General features: G+C 40.9%; 1 protein-coding gene across 1 annotated transcript; it reads right to left on the bottom strand.

The window, feature by feature from the left end:
• Positions 1–8,514: 8,514 nt before the first annotated feature.
• On the bottom strand, positions 8,515–16,798 carry LOC120745763 (probable G-protein coupled receptor 21). Its single transcript, XM_040050903.1, has one exon. The coding sequence runs from the start codon at positions 14,887–14,889 to the stop codon at positions 13,819–13,821; it is 1,071 nt and encodes a 356-aa protein (XP_039906837.1). The 5' UTR covers positions 14,890–16,798; the 3' UTR covers positions 8,515–13,818.
• Between the last annotated feature and the right edge of the window lie 405 nt (positions 16,799–17,203).

Below are 17,203 nucleotides of genomic sequence, written 5' to 3'. Positions count from 1 at the left end.
AAACTGGGGAATTTCAGCTTTCTGCGTGAGAAGTTGGCCTCATGGTGTTGCAGAGTTCAGACTACACTCTTTTAAAAAGAGTCAAGTCTGTAAATATTTAATCTGGACAAGGAAATTTAAAGTCCCGCAAACTGAAATAAAGTGATCTCGTTTGTTTAGATCTACGCACAAATCATTTTTCTTCTTTCCTACAACTTACAAACAACAATTAGCTGAGCCTCTCTGCATTAGTTACTTCTACAGAAATCTATGCTTACTTCTTATTTTGAAGTGTCTAACCCTTATTTTGAAGTTTAAGAGTCTGGACACTAATAAAACTTTTAAGTGAGGATTAGAAAACTGACCTCACCTTCGCCGCTCAGGAGAAAAACTGCAAGCACATACATAAACTTGTTTCCCCACACACCTTTTTCTCTCGTCTTCTGTGGCAGACAATAATAGAATTCATTAACAGCAGCATGATGTAATCTGTCTGTGTGTGTGTCTGTGTATGTGTGTGAGACCCAGATAACAAGAGTAAACATTGCTGATTATCAAGGCCTGACAACACTGTGCTGTAATAATAATAAAACTAATTTAAAGTAAGTCCTGAACATCCATAAATCAAATTAAGATCCGTATAAACAGGCGTCCCACTTCATGTTGGACTACGCAGCATTTTTACACCACATTTTAATCTCCTGGTTTAATTTTCTCTCGTTTCCAAAACACACGAGTCTCCCAAGAAACGTGCGGCCATCCTATGATCCTAAAAACTGATGCCACCCTATAAATGGAATAAACTGAATTTAACAGCCGCTGAAAAGAAACAGTAACAAGGGGACGTCATAAGTTAGCTGCTTATCATTATTGTATTTGGGAAAATTATAGTAAAATAAAATACGGGGAGGTTGTTCTGCATATGATCGTATCCAACCTCTGATCTGCATCGTTTCTGTCAGTTTATTATCACCTCTTAACATTAATACTCACACAGATATACTCTTGGCCTCAGACTTGCTGGGAACTGATCGATATGATTTTCTGCCTTTTACCCTTTTTATCTTTCACTTTGCTTTAGTTGAATATTTACTGGTTCACAGACAAACTGTGGAAACTTTCCACAGATAGTGTAAAAGATGCACGTACCCACCACGAGAAAAGCCAGAGATGGATCCGAGCTGTCAACCGCAGCTTCTAGCCACTGACCATCCTCTTTTCTGAAACTCAGAATAACCAAACTTTACAAAATGAACTCTTTTATTCAATCCGATGTGAAATAAGTGACTGAGCACGTAAACTCAGGAAAGTGTCTGCAGAGGTCAACTCTGAGGGACGTTTTCCCACAAACTTCTATAGGACTGGAAGTCTGCAGGGGATCAGTGAGCTTCCTGCTTAAGTGACAGACTTTGGGGCGGAGAGTCGCTTTACCCTGAAAAACTGTATTTGGCTGGTGTACTAAACTTAATCTCAACTCATTTCTGCCTTTCAGAACTGTTTACACAGCTGTAGTCTTTATGTCTGTGGTTTGTTCCTGTCTGTTTATACATACATCTGTCTGTGGTAACAGATATACAGTATGTAGCTGTATATAAGAGACTAATTAAAGTTGATGTAGCACAGCACTGGGCCACCTCCTCGTACTAGAACATCTTCAGTCCCTATTTATGAGGCACTGTCACCATAGAAAGGAGCTTATAAAAATGTATATTTAGCTGTTTCTTCTCTTTCTTGATGTTTTAAGTTGATTAGTCACAGTGGATGTCAAATAGCATTTTTGGTTGAAATGCCCATTCCAGCAATCCACTTCCATAATTTCTAAACTGTGCATTGCTCTGTTGTGACTCTTCACGCCAAGATGCTGAATGGACCCAAACCAAGCCAGCAGAAAAGCAAATTCCCTCCCTGCAGGGGTCGGATGTTTAGGTTTTCCTTGAATTTGAACGTGTGTGATAGCAGTCAGGTGAGTCCTCGTGACTCCAGGCTCTTTTCCTCGGTTCTAAGAATAACCACCAGCACGAACGGGCTGTTTTCACTGTGATTGTAGATAGGCCCAGCAACTTCTTATCGCTTTGGTTCCCACACATGCTCAGCTTCAGCACACACACATTCAAACACTGCAGCCACTTTCAAGACCACACTGCAAAAAGCAGCTCTTGTTTGTGTTTTTGACATACTTCTATCATGGGTACTTCTAATGATGATTTCCAGCCACAACTTCAGTTGACTCTACTACATTAGATTCACAGCAAATTCATCCGTATGTTACACTGGACCTTTCTGCAAAAGCTCAGCATGTATGCTAAATTACTCATTTTTTACTCCGTTCTCCCTCTCTTTAACTCTACGCTCTTCTGATTGGCCACCCCTCACAAAAAAATGACCTCTGTGTTCCCAGCTATACCTGTGCCTGAGACCTCAACAGTGATATCTGCTCTGCTTGTTTGCTGTTAGATGCACATTTTTAATTTACAAAATTGTTTATTTATTTTGAGACATATTTAATTAATTATTTGTGAGGACAATTTTTCATTTTCATTCATTGCCTTCTGTTATGGTTGACATATAGATGTCCCCATGATTGGACAGACTCTGACTCTACCCTGTTGGACTGCAGCAGATAGTCCTTCTGCTCTGGAGAGCCCAGGCGACCTCTGAGAAGATCATGCTAACCAGAACATGAACTCAGAGGTTGCAGAACATTTTGCAAAATACTATAACAATGTTTTTATTATCAAAACAAATAAGGTAAATACTTTTTTCATGGAAGTTTTCAGCATCCTTCTATTCATCCATTGATTCCCTACTGTGAGTACTAGATTCAAGCCCAGGAGTTATGGGAGGTTTTTTTTTTGTTTTTTTTTCCATTATATAAACTGTTGTAAAACATCTTTGGTTTAGTGTTAGGGACATCACGGCACCATCTGCTGTTTCACAGCATCTGACATTTTGATTTCAGGTCTGAAGCAAGCAGAAGAATTTCTAGAAGCAGCCACCTTCCACCACCACAGCCAGCTGCTTTCAGCTGTGGTTTAACAACGCTTTTAATGTCTTTCTGTCATTTTTAACGGGCGCCAAGAAAGGAGTCAATGCTGCAAATCTTTAACCAACCAATCATCGTGCAAGAAAAACTAACTGCATTGTCACAACAAATATGTGAGGTTCTTTGTGTAGGTACAGGTGTAGAGAATAATTTTAGCTGTTTAAGTCAATTCATTCCTATTCAATCAAAGCTTTCCAGTGAACACACCCCGGCTCAACTGTGGCCAGCGTGTGAAGTTAATAGAAAGTGGAATGGCATCCCTAGTTCAGCTCTGTTCTTAGTATGGGATTAGTTCTTTAAGAGCAGTCAGATGCTAATAAAACCCTGCAGTTCAGCTGTACACATTTAACCCAGGACAAGGGGAAACTCCTGAAGAAGTCATGGCAACCATGCATTGTCATTTGCATTGCCACAATTCTTGTATCATGACCATATTTTAAAATTAAATGAATTTAATATACATGCAAAGTTATAAAAGTTTGTCACAGTCCAAACATCCACAGCCCAGACTGTAAAACGCTACAATTAGACCTTCATTATGGTGCCAGTTCTAAAAAGAGCGTGGGTGGAAGAGACCCAGGATGGACGTTTCCAAACTAAATACATAAAAAAGTGTATGCACGTCTAACCTTAAAACTCCCTCCCTCACCTCTCCTTCTGCTCCCAGGCCTGGTCCAAATTTGGCAATGCTGGTCTCTGCGAAAAGGCATTTCCTCCTGGGGATCGTGGCTCGTGGCTCTCACGGTTTTCCCACACTAAAAGAAAAACAAGCCCTGACATAACATGTTTTTGAATTAGGGGATCAAAGCTGTGAGAGCAGAGGCTTCGTGGGAGCCAAGCATGCCACCCAAAAATACTCTACGTGAGAAGGGGGGGCTAGCCTCCGTTAGGTTTTAGGAGGGCATTCAGAAATACGGTCACATACTCAGAAATAAGTGATGCAAATGAAGTGACGCAACTATCGTGCCTGCGGCGGCAGAGTTATGATCTGAAGCTGCGTCACTCGGTCGGGTTTAGGATCAGCATGTGCCCAAAAAATGAGGCTCCCCAACTACATGAATATACTGAATGACCAGGGTTTTTTTTTTTTTTTTTCTATCAGTGGATTTATTTCTTCCCTGATGCTGCATTGATGCAGGATTCATCAGGCTCAGACTGTGAAAGAGTGACTGAAAGAGCATGAGAGATCTTTTTAGACATGGATTCATCCCCACAGAGAATCTTTGAGACCTGCTCAAGAAGACTTTATGCACTGGGCTGAATCTCCAGTGTAATAAGTAGTAAACACATAGATCACAACTCGGCACTTTGATGAAAGCTTTTGGAAATTGCTGCAAAATGTAGAAAAATCGTGGAACAACGCTGTTTAAGCAACTCTGAGTTTAAGCATGAAATCGAGTGCGAAAAACTCCCACGGTTCAGCTGGATGGGATAACAAAATACATCTGTCTACAAAAGCAATGTTACAAATGCAGTGGTGAAAACTTCTTTATGGCAATACTCGATGATTAGGATGAGATGATGAGCAAATATTTACACCGTATTTGGCAAATTCTTTTGTTACATCAGTTGAAATGATGATGAATCGATAATAAAAAAAAATAAAAAATAAATAAAAAACTTCTTTCAGCTTCAAATATGAATACTTTTACCTGGCAGATGTATTGTACTATAGAGGGTGAGAGCATGTGGTATGAACGTTTTCCTGTATCAGTGGAGCTGAAGGAGTCTGTTGGAGAAGCTGCCCCGCTGCCTGTTCAGTAAGTGGTGCAGAGGGTGTGCAGGGTTATTCATGACGCATCTACAGCTACAGAGCCAACGATCATTTTGTTGCTTACACTAATGGATCTCAGCTTCCTTAAGATTTAAAGGCAGCTAACCCTTTTTTCTATATACCTCTGCAATCCTCCTCCTGCCCATCACTAATACATCCAACCATGGTAGAATCGTCAGAGTATTTCTGCAGCGGCATGAACGGAAGCTGTGCTGAGAGTCTGAGGCATACAGGATGAGCAGGAAGATGGAAAGAGAGCAGATGTGAAATAAAGATATAGCCAATGCAAAAGAGCCTTAAACTTGCATCCTTTCTCATGGTCTGCAGGGCGTAACTCCTCTGCAGAAAGAAGTCAGACTGTGTAGTTTATGGTATACAACCCTACTTCTCACTTGATTTCTGATCTTGGCAAACACTTTCCTGATGGGGCTACGGGTTCATTCACTGGTTTAACACCTTCTTTAAAACAACAGTGTTCGTTTTGTTAATCATGGTCCCGTTAAGACTAAAGGAGATGATAAACACAGGCATGATTTAAGGTGTGGCTACAATGTAACTGAAAAATCGTGACTATAGTCCTGTTTAGGTATCCTCATTTTCTCAATTGGCTCCACCACTCACTCATCCAATTTCACAACACAAAGAGGGTGACAGCAGCTGGATCGATGATATTGGCAACTTTCAAAAAGTTTGGGCATAAAACAAAAAATATGTGATATAAGCAGGGAGACTGTTTTGATATGATTCAGTCCTTTTCTGGTAAATTTTAATGCTTCTTATTGATCAAAATCCATTTACATAATCACAGAATGTTCTCTGCGCTTTGTTTTTATCATCATAAACCAACTTCTGTACTAAAACGTCCATGTATTTGTGCTGAAGTAAACAGATCACATAAACCAAAGAAACATCACTTAAACAATCCCACATTGTATAAGATATTGATAGGAGGAGAGTACTGTCAACATCTTTTTTGTGAGCCTAATCAATCGCAAACACAAACAGTCCCTTCATGTGAGCGCAGTCAGCCAATTAGCTTGGCACAGAAGAACAACAGTGACGTGAGCCAAATAAAGCATGACTCTCCTCTGAGAAACAAACTGTAGACGGAGTCGGAGAAAGCTCAGCATGTGGGGGAATTACATTCATCATATCTGGGTTGACTCAGTAACCAAAACGTCCAGTCACACAGTAAGAAATCACTGATTATGTTTGTCCTTTAGAAATATTTTAACATTTATTTTTACATGCTTTGTTTTACAGTTGAGGGGAAAAGCTTAAACAAGCAGAGGATGCAACATTTTTTGTTTTTAAGTTTAAATGTTTAAAATATCAAAAGGCAAAAAAAAAAGATTTAATTTTCGAATAAATCTTATATTTACAGTACCTCTGTGGCCTGTGTCTAATTGATACCATTTCTTTGTCTATAATGAAGAAAAACTAAACAGTAACTATTGAAATATCACGACTATGAGTGAAGTACACGTGCTGGGGGCGTGTTCATGGTCACACTGAGCAGGTGTGCGTGCAGGAATCTAATCCAGCGAAAAATCACCACTGATCCATCCCAAATAACTACTGAGCAGACTCCGACTCCAAAAATGCAACGTGGCAGTTTCCATAAGCTTCATTTTTGTACAGTGGGAGGAACTGGAGCGAAGTCATCCATCTTTTTCTTTAAAACAATCACAGCCACTGACACAGAAGAATTGCATGCTAAACAGTAAACTACTGTTTTAAGTGGATAAGGTCAGCTAGGGCCCCAGTCACATAGGCCTAGAAACTGGTCAGCTATGCCCTGGCAACCTGCAGTTGCTAGGGAAAAATGTGTATTCCCTGACTGTTTGCGAGTGGAGGTTACTGGATGTCGTTAGGTGAAATTTGTTGCAATTAGCGTGGTAAACTGCACCAGCATCCGACTCACTGAGGTCTCACTCCTCCATCCTCCTGTGGATGGAAAGGGGCTTAAATTACTTTATAACCTTAGCTAATAAAGTAACCATTATCAAATTTGCATAACACAGCAAATGGACTGGCTCTTATATAGCACTTTTCTATAAGCGCTATATAAGAACCAGTGCTGAAAGCACTTTGCTCTAAGACTGCAGGCTTACTTGCTTCCAGGTCCCTCTACTGTGGAATCAGCACCCAGTTTGGATTCAGGAGAGAGTCACACTCTATACTTTTAAGATTAGAATTAAAACTTTTCATTTTGATAAAACATATAGTTAGGGCTGAATCAGGTGGCCCCTTAATGCTCACTTGGTTATGCTGCAATACTTCTAGGCTGCTGAGTGTTTCTGTTCCACTCACTCATTAGTTATTATTAATCTCTGATACTCTTCCACAGCATGTCTTTGTCCTGTTTTCCTTCCTAACCGGTCGCAGCAGATGGCCCCGCCCCTCCCTGAGTCTGGTTCTGCTGGAGGTTTCTTCCTGTTAAAAGGGAGTTTTTCCTTCCCACTGTCGTCAAAGCGCTTGCTCATAGGGGGTCATATGATTGTTGGTGTTTTCTCTGTTTACTTTGTATTGCTGTAGAGTCTTTACTTTATATTATAAAGAGCCTTGAGGCGACTGTTGTTATGATTTGGTGCTATATAAATAAAATAGAACTGAATTGAACTGAAATGAAAGTGATAGCTGGCTGACTACGAGTAGCTTTCTGCTTTACTAACATTATCACTCTATGATACTAAATTATTAATTTTAGCAAGGAAAAAAAAAAAAAAGATGTATACCAAACATAGCATATATGTATGCAGCTTGCATGCTCCCCCGCAGTCCAAAAGTCTGCTTTTTATGAGCCTCTCCGTGTTAGTCGTGTGATGGACTCCTCCCTGCACCTCACTCTGGGAGCTGGGAGAGATTCCAGCCAGAAGCAGTTAAGAAAACTAATGATTAGATGGTCTGAGATTCCAAAGTTATCAGTTTGGGAGACAAGTATTAAGTGTGTGTCACATTCAGCAATTGTATTATTATTGGAAGTTGGCAGAGCACAAGCACCAGAGATTATTTCTTTTTAAACAGACAAGAGCTACAACTTTTAATATAAAGCAAATATTATTCTCAAAACAGGTTAATAAGTGCAGTTTTTCCACATTTTCCACATTTCTTCAGTCTGTTGTTTATATGAACAGTGCAAGTTCAAGTGTCTCTTAAAAAAAGGTCCAAATCCTCCACATGTAGAATAAAAAGTAAACTAAAAATTTGCTTATGTATTATTTATTTATATAATGGTAGTGCAATTTATTTCTAAAAAAGTAAATTACTGGTCATTTCTGTGCAGTTTTCAAACTTTGCAAAGTCATCCGGTGAGAAGATAGATGGCTCGCTGTGCAACGTTTGAATTTCTTACTCTTTATACCAAATCTGTTGTAAAACCATAAAATTGCAGCATATTGCATCCAGTAAAGGCTTTCCTACTGCACTAGTAGTGCAATTCAAAGAATGTCATAATATGCAGTGCATATACTATATATAGACAGATAGAATCATTTGTGCTGAAGATACAGTCTAGTGGACTTTTGGATGGTGGCAGGAAGTTCAACCCGAACATGAAAACCTTGAATAAACTGGTTGCACTCCAGTTGCACTCCAATGCTTCGTTCACAGTTGTTAAGGAACTAATAACTAACCTCAGCTAGCTTAGATTTTTCCAACATTACTACAATATGGAGCATTGAAAGGATTTTGCATATCAAATCAATCCCAAACCACATAAACAGAAAATCTCTTTTTAATAATCAGACAATTACACATCTATTTACAATAATGTTCAGCAGGTTTTCAAAGTTCGGGTCACAAGCTGAGAAGCAAACAGTTCAACCAGAGTAACAACATTAAAAGCCCTTCATTCAGATTTTTTTCTGCTACCACTAGTGATTTGTTGTTCGAGGGGAAGCTGGAAGTTGCATCACACCCACTCCCACAGATGAGCAGCACTGCGAGGCTTTCAAGGAAAATATCAGGACTTCAAAAGATCTGCATGTTATTAACATATCTGTTTTTTGCACATGGAACTCGTCAACGTAATCATACGACTTCTAATGACAAAAATGTCACTTTTGGCAGATGAATGTGATCTTTTCCTGACAGCAGGAAAAGGAGAAGGTCATTCCTGTTTCCTGAACTCGTTGCCATCATCAAAAAACAGAGTGAGCCATCTGTGTTATGCAACAGTATTTAGAAGACAAGGAGCACAGTCAGTAAATTTCTCTCAGTAGCATCATGAGACAGACGCACTGATCCAGACTGAACCAGAATCATGCAGGTAAAGTCTGACGATGAAGCATCCTTTGCAATAAATAAACCGGAGCGTCCGACATGTCAACATTTTACATTTCAAAGCAGATTCTGTAGACAGAACGCCACGAAATAGCACGACACAGAAAAATGTGCTAAAAATCTAAACAGAACATTTCAGGGAAGTCTCCAGAAAGTCCTGCAGCTGAACCCTGACATCAGTCTGACCTCTGGCGCCTCAGCCCCCATGGTGAAAAGGCATGTTTGTGTTTCTATTGGGAAAACTAAGCACTGGTTAAAGTCACAATGAAATAAAAAGAGTAGTAATGATAATGATTTTAACAGTGTCACGTTTCTCTCGTTGAAACATTTTATAGTTCTCATTTATTTCCATGCACACTGTGAGAACATAATTAACAGTAAAACGACCAAATGCACATAAAAATATTTAAGACATCAAAGACAAAGACAATAAAACCGCATGTATACTCAGAGTATATGTGAAATAAAGTATTATTAAGAGCATGTTTCTAATTAGCACATTTACTCAAAAACAGCAGGCAAACTGAAGTTTAGACTATAAATATACGATGGATACAACCATAGTGACTCAGTTTTTTTGGGTCTGCATGTTAAGACCAACTCTTGAGCCTGGAGTGATTCTATTTGGGAGTCGGGGTAGAGAAGTAAACACAGACACCTGCTAATTAGCGTTAATTAACAGACAAATAAAATGCTAGAATCTCACCAAAACTGAAGCACAAACTTCTTGGACAGTCTGCAAACTATATCATTTGTCAGATTATTCCATTACAAACGTTCTTAAAGGCACCAACTCTGCATACACAGCTTAGGGTGAGTTCAATGAATCAAGCAGCTGTACAAATTAACGTTACAGGAGCCAATTCTAATCAGAATTTGTAAGATCATAAAGTTATTAAAGTTTGCAAATTGATTCTGAAATTGAGGCGCTGCAGTATTGTCTTACTGGCAGTTCTGGGTTCAAATTTCCTGGTCAGCTAGAGGCCTACCTGTGTAGTCTGCATGCTCCCTCACAGTCCAAAGGTGGGCTTTATGTGTTAACTAGTGATTTTAAAACTTGCCACAGACATGCCTCTCTGTGTTAGACTGCTCCCTGCACCTCAATCTATGGAGGCTGAGAAGCACTTAAGAAAACTGATCACCAAGTAATTGCATGCATATGCAGCAACTGTATTATTACTGGGAGGTGGCTGAGGTTTTTAACAGACAAGAGATACAACCTATAAAGCTACTGTCAAGCAAGTATCTTATTAGGCCTACTGTTATCTTTGATTACACATGACAACAGTCCTAAAGTTTTAAAAAAAAGAATTGAGACAAATGGAAAATGCAGTTACTTAAAACCACCTGTGACCAGTAAGTAATCACAGCAGGCTAAATAATCCAGTGCTTTATGTGAACATTGATAATCGTGACTCGGTGTGCTCTAACTATTAAGGTCTTTATCTTCGAGCTGAAAGTGAGAAATAAACTCCTTGCTCCTCTGTGCACAGAGGTGGAGAGCAGCTATGTAGCATCTCTGGATCAAGTGAAATTTCGTGCCCGGAGCCATGTTTAACAACCTTTTTTGCAACCATATTACAAAATTAGCAACTGACAAACATTAGCATTAACAGCTTGGATCATTCCAGTATCTCAGACAGTTTTCCAATTCAGCATCATCATTTCTCCTTTACTTTAAGAACCGTCTCCAGCAGTGAAAGCTACTTTTACGTTTTATTTTTTTGGTGCTATTTTGATTTCTTTTCTTTGCATGAGCACAGTTTCTATCTGACAGCTGTTGATGTTCGTGACAAGAATCTTTCAGAAGCTTTCAAATGCTTTAGCTTCTATTTGTGGTCCGATTCCCTCAAGAAAGGATCTTGTGGTACAAATTACATGAAACAAATGTGTCCAGGAAACCATTTTGCATTCTGTCGATGGTGTTATTCTCGTTACTGTTTCAAATTTACAATGAGCCATTACAGGAATGTGACTTCATGTTTTAGCTTTGTAGGGTTACTGCTCGAGTATAACTGCAAATATTTCAAAGTAAAAGGCTTGTTAAGAAATGGACACACTTTTATTGTAACTATTTCAAATTAAAGTATCCCCAGGTGTTATATGTATGTTATGATTTATTCTCTATTATATTTAAGGTTTTGGTTCGTATACTGTTGGTGGGGTGGATACTGGGTTTGACAACCATTCACATTTACACAAATGTGTGCATTATAAAAAGAGGAAAAGCTCAATATGATTTCACACTTCTGCCCAATAAGAGAGTTATTACTTCCTATTAGCTTAAGGCAACGTTGTATTTCAGCTGAAACAGTTGTTACCTGAAAACCATCACTTATGCTGGAGAAAAAGAGAAATAAAAAAGCTTGCCTTTCTTTGTGCTTGCTTTAAATAAAAGGCCTGTTTCGTTCAGCATCTGAGGTTATTAACGGCACCGGACACTATTCAAATAAACACAGTAAAAGCACTTGCTAATACAAACTGTGGCGAGCTTGTTTGAACGCTCGTGTAGTTTCTCATTCACAAAGAATGCAGTACATGGCACAGCCTCATTTTGGCTCATTTAAAGCTCTGTTTATTAATGTGAGCTCTTCTAAATGAGCCAATAAATTAATTAAAAAAAAAAAAACCCACTACGAACTATAACAGAGTACAGCCAGTGCAGTTTGGATTTTCATTCAGTTTTGCAAGCAATTTTCATGAAAACATACATTTCTTTTAAATGCATATGATAAAAAAAAAAAAAAAAAAAACTTTGATTCTACCTTTGAGAACAAACCAGCTAAATCCCAGAAAGACAGTAAGTAAACGTGTGTGGCTTCTGGTCTAATACTCTTATGCATGAAATACTTGTAATGTTTTTTTGTTTGTTTTTTGCCATCTAGGGGTGGCATATGAAGCAAAATGACTTTACAACAACACTTCCACATTCAGCTGTTCTCCAAAGATCACCCACCCACTCACCTGCTCTGAAATGACTGACAAGGAACAGGTTCCCAGAATTCTGTGCAAATGTTCATCAAGACCATCGATGAGTTTTTGTTTATTCTTTAAAAATTTTTGAAGACTGCAGTCACCTTCCACTTTGCATATCCATCCTACTTGTGCAAGTCACTGTGACACCCAACCCATCCTTCTACTTCTGTTGTTTAATGGTCACTGGCAAATAGCAAACACGTGGTAAATGGGTAAATTACCGGCACCTTCCTATCATTATTAAACCTATCCCATTCCCTCTTCTTTGTCCAACTACAATAAAGTCAAATTGTCAAGATGCTTTCAGAAATTTCATTGTGACTTTAAAAACAAGTCCTGCGAGTTTTTAAACGCAGCATACAAAGAAATGCTTTTCCTTCTACTCAACACTAAATTATTTTTTTAAATGGCTCCAATCCGGAGGTGCAGCATGTCAGACCTCTGTGGCAAATAAATAATCTTAAAAAGCTTCTACTGATCCACAAGATCATCTGGTATCCCGCAGGTCTACAATAAATCAATAAAACCCCCGAAGTTAGCCATTGTTTAAATATTGATACTCTACGTGTATTTACATGAAACCAAAGAACAAAAAACAGAAAAAATAGAAACGCACTCATTGGCTCTCAGAAACAGGCTTTGACCCCTGACACGGCGAGGTCGGGCTCGTAAAGCTGGGTGATATCCCTCTTGCTGGAAGAGGGCAGAAACACGAGCAATAAAGTTAGCTGAAACCAGATGTTAGGATCCTGACAGACAGCTGATTCATTATCGACACCGACTGCACTACAAGTCATGAGCTGATTACCTTACAATGTGCCTTTTGATTTAAAAGACCTGTACTCTGTCAGCCGAGATCAAAGGCAGACAGCACAGAGGCTTACAAAAAGAACCGCTGATAAACCTGAGGATGAAACACAAGAATAAATCATATCATCTATTGTTTCTTTAACAAGGATTCTTGTCTGCTGGCAGAAAAACTTTCCAGGCCATGTTTAAAAAGTAATGCTAACTTTTTCATGTGAAATCCGATGCGTTTTCAGATTTTGAGCTTCTCACTAACACCCGAGAGAAAAATCCTCTTGATAAAACACACACAAGCTCCTAAATTTTCTTAATCTCTTGGAAATAAGTCCATCTGTTGTGCATTTTGAACCCACACACGAGCCGATGATGTGACGATTTTAAGGTGAATGATTTTTCCTACACTCGTTGGCATCTGGAGTTCCCCAAAGGAAACAGATCAGAAGTCTGCTTCAAGTGTTTTAACATTTTTTGCAACACATACTTCCACCCTGAAAGAACCAAGACAATTTACAGATTTACAGTCAGGCTTGAAAAGATTAATAAATTATTTTTTGCATCTCAGTGGATTGGGCAGCCCAGCTCACACTGTGCTATACTTTTTTGCATTTGGGAGTCATTAAATCAGTGCAGTGAGGCATGTTTATCAAATCCTCTGAACTTTCTTCATCAGTATCAAACTTATTATCTCTGTGTCATCAGCCTGCAGCCATGAAAGAGCAGCATCACACAGAGAGAATTTGAGAAAGTCCCAGCAGGAATGACACAGCCTCCTTTTTCCACAAAAATCATCCTCTTAAAACGGCCAGAAAGCTTCTGCACAAGCGCCTCCCTGTGCTCACCGCAGGACCAAAAAGACCTGTGTCATGCTACGCAGTAGAGAGCAAAGCACACACAGGGGGGCCGATGCCTCCAAAGCGACCGGAGCGAATCCATCCTAGTCAAAGCTCATCAGAGCTCACACTTGGCATCGGGGATCTGGTCTCAGGCTGACGGGGGCTGGAGCCTTTTTGGCCTCCGTGCAGCCATGGCAGGAAGGAAACAGTGGGCTAAAGAGGCGGCCGAGACCTTTACGGAAGACGCTGTTGGAGAGGCTGTAGATGAGACAATTACAGAAGCTGTTGCTGATTGCCAGCCATGTTGTGAGGAAGGACGCCACCTCGTGGTGATATAGGCCGGCGCTCTCTAGGAGGAAGTAGAGGATGTACGGCATCCACAGCACATAGAAGACACTGGTGATGCGGAAGAGCACCATGGCATAGCGTTTGTCCGGGCAGCCTTCGCAACGCTCTCCCCGCTCACCTTTATCACCCTCGGTCTGCGGGCTGAAGCGGGCTTGGCGTTGGGAGATCTCCCTCGTATGCTGCCGGCAGATCCGGAATATACTCCCATAGGTGAAGCAGACAGTAAGTGCAGCTGGTGCGTAGAGCAGCGCCACAATGAAGGTGCTAAATGCCGGGTTGGTTTTCCAAGAGAGTGCGCACCACTTAAATATGTCCCCATGATAACCTGGTTTCCCCCAGCGGAAAAACGATGGCAGGAAAATCAAAGCAGAGTAAACCCAAATGAGCACGATGCACACCCTCAGGCGGCATGGGGTGACCAGCGTGGTGTACGACAGCGGTCGTGTGATGGCGATGTAGCGGTCCACGCTGATGCAAGCTAGCGAGGCCATGGAAACACTCTTCAGCACAGAAACCATGTAGCCGAATCCCTTGCAGGTGAGCTCCTCATTCAGGCCTCGAAGGTAGTGGAGGAGGGACATCGAGGGCACGAGGCAGCTGACGCCCACCAGCAGATCAGCGTACGCCATGGTTTGGATAAAGTGGCTGGTGGTGTGGTGGTGCAGCAGCGGGGCACAATGGAAGACAAAGATCACCACCAGGTTGCCAGCGATGATGAGCACAGTGAGGAAGAGGATGACAACCACCTCCAGCACGCAGGTATCCATGCTGTGGGAGTAACCCATGGAGCCCAGCAGGCAGAACGAGGGAGAGCCGCTTTGGTTCGCATCAGAGGAAGAGTTCATGTTTGGACTGGAGAAGAGGGAGGGAGGAGAAGGGGGCGGTTTCAGCTCAACGCAGCCATCATCCTGTCATCCAAGTCTCTTTATTTTTTTTAACCCTGAAGTTGCAGCTCCAAAAACAAAGCATGCCCCTGTTCTTCTATATCAGCATCTTTTCTCCCTCAGCGGGCAGCGAGCCTGTCCTTAAAGTAGCAGTAATCCATCGGTGCATGCAAAACGCAGCCGGCCACTGCTGCTGCTGCTGGGGGTGAAATGTGTGCATGTGTGCAACCTCGAGAGGCAGAAAAAAAATGTCCCAATGTAGGACAAGAGATGCCCGTCTAGTGGTGCAGTGCAACCCGTCCTCCCCCCCACACAGCTGTTTATCATACCCCCCTCCCTTGACTACAAATCCCGAGGTAAGCACTGTTCTCCAGCGGGCAGGAACCAAACAATTAAAACATTGAAAAAATAAATAAAAAGAGCCATCCACTGGCACTCTTCAAATGCCGGCAAAAGGGTAAAAACAGGGAGAGGAAAACGATCCCAAAATTCCCAGCAGCTTCTGCGTGCCGGCACTGAATGCTTCCTCAGCAAAGAAAGTCAAGGCGGTCCAATCAAACGGCACATCTGAAGGTAGACGCCTCATCCGCGGGTCATTAAAACACAGATTTTCATGAGCAGACAGTGTCCTGGAATCCTGGAGGCAGGCAGGGCAAACATCCAAAGGTGATGGATAATGTCACTGGGAGCTCTTCTTGTCAGGCTCAGTGGCGGCTGGTCGACTTCCAGTGTGTGTGTGAAGATGGAGAGATGTGTAGTCATGAGTGTGAGAGACAGAGAGAGATGAAGGAGGTAGACGGTGAACTGCTTCTCCTTTCTGCTGTAGTGGCAATACAGTGATGATGCAGCGCTGCCACTGCTGCTTTCCTCTCCTCCCCCTTCACTCACTCGCTTCCTCTCTCTCTCTCTCGCTCTAACACACACACACACACACACACACTTTGCTTCCCCTCCTCCTCCTCTGTCCGTTTTAATTTTTTTACTTCTTTCTGCCTCCCAGTGTCCCCACTCTTACTGTACCACAATTACAAAACTGAGAAGGAAACTTTTTAAATAAGCTTCAGAGCAACTGAAATTCATTATATATACACAACAAAATATCGAAAATCCATAAGAAACTCACAAATGTTAAGCAGAAATCATGATTATGGCCTGGTGCAAATTACATCGGTGTGAGGATCATTTGTTTTGTAAGGCATCTATTGGATTTTGTTGATGCTTGAAATTAAGGTTGTGAGACTTTGATTGCATGGCTGCTTGATAGACTTCACATCCGCTAATGTGAGTCACCGAGGGAGATCTTTTAACAGTGTTTGTGGTAGACGTGTCATAAGAGAAAACACAGTAACGGGAAACGGACGATTAACTTCCAGAGGGTAGCGGGTTTGTTAAAAGCTTATTTAGCTCTTAATTTGAAGTTTTGAAATAAACTCCAAATTAAGAGAAGAAAACCCATCATAAGATGCCTGCCAAGTGGTGACCTGCTTCAACTAAGAGTTTGGCTTGTAGTGTTGCTTCTTTTTAATTTTATTGAAGGAAGTAATAGGCACATATTAAGGCTTTCAGTAAAGACCACCCAAAGGTTTCTGCTTCTAAATAAAAAGCAGCTGAGCAGCAGGTGAAGCTGCCAACATTTAAAATAATAACTCCAGACACAACAACTGGGTAACATCCATCTTTGTTATGCAGTCCAAGTTTTTGCTACAGACACTAAAGCTCATCATTTTAACACTGGAACTGCCGAATAAGTCAAGGTACTCACTGCTGCACTGTTTAAACAATTAATACTACAATATACACTCACTGACCACTTCATTAATCATACCTGGCTAGTACTGGGTTGGACCCTCCTATTGCTGTAAGAACCGTTTTAATTCTTTGTGACATATAATGAAGTTCTTTTGAAGCATAAATTATTCATTACAGTCTTCATTTTCTCTAAACATCTTCTCTGCTCTCTTTCTTCCTTTGAGTCCCTTTCAGCATTACTCTAACCCCCCTGCAGTTCTCTGTAAGCTTCATTTTCATGGACCTCCATTTTGCTCCTAACAGGAAGCTCCTCCCCCTTCCACATCTGCTACCCAATAAACATCAAGCAGGATCCCCTCTGTACAGAGACCATTACTCAACCCAACCACATGCACTCCGCACTCTCCCCAACAGCTACACCGATCACATATCAACTACATATGTGCTCAGAGGCACTGCAAGCATAAATGTGTGTAAACAACACACAAGACAGTTTCTAATGGATGATTAAAATTTCTACAGATCA

Source organism: Simochromis diagramma, unplaced genomic scaffold, assembly GCF_900408965.1.
Source record: "Simochromis diagramma unplaced genomic scaffold, fSimDia1.1 OVJJ01000131.1, whole genome shotgun sequence".
NCBI lineage: Eukaryota > Metazoa > Chordata > Actinopteri > Cichliformes > Cichlidae > Simochromis > Simochromis diagramma.
Note: the sequence above shows the minus strand (reverse complement) of the source record. Positions and strands in the feature narration are given on the sequence as shown.

Excerpts from the sequence above, each read along its gene's own strand:
- LOC120745763 (XM_040050903.1), bottom strand. The coding sequence starts at position 14,889 with ATGAACTCTTCCTCTGATGCGAACCAAAGCGGCTCTCCCTCGTTCTGC.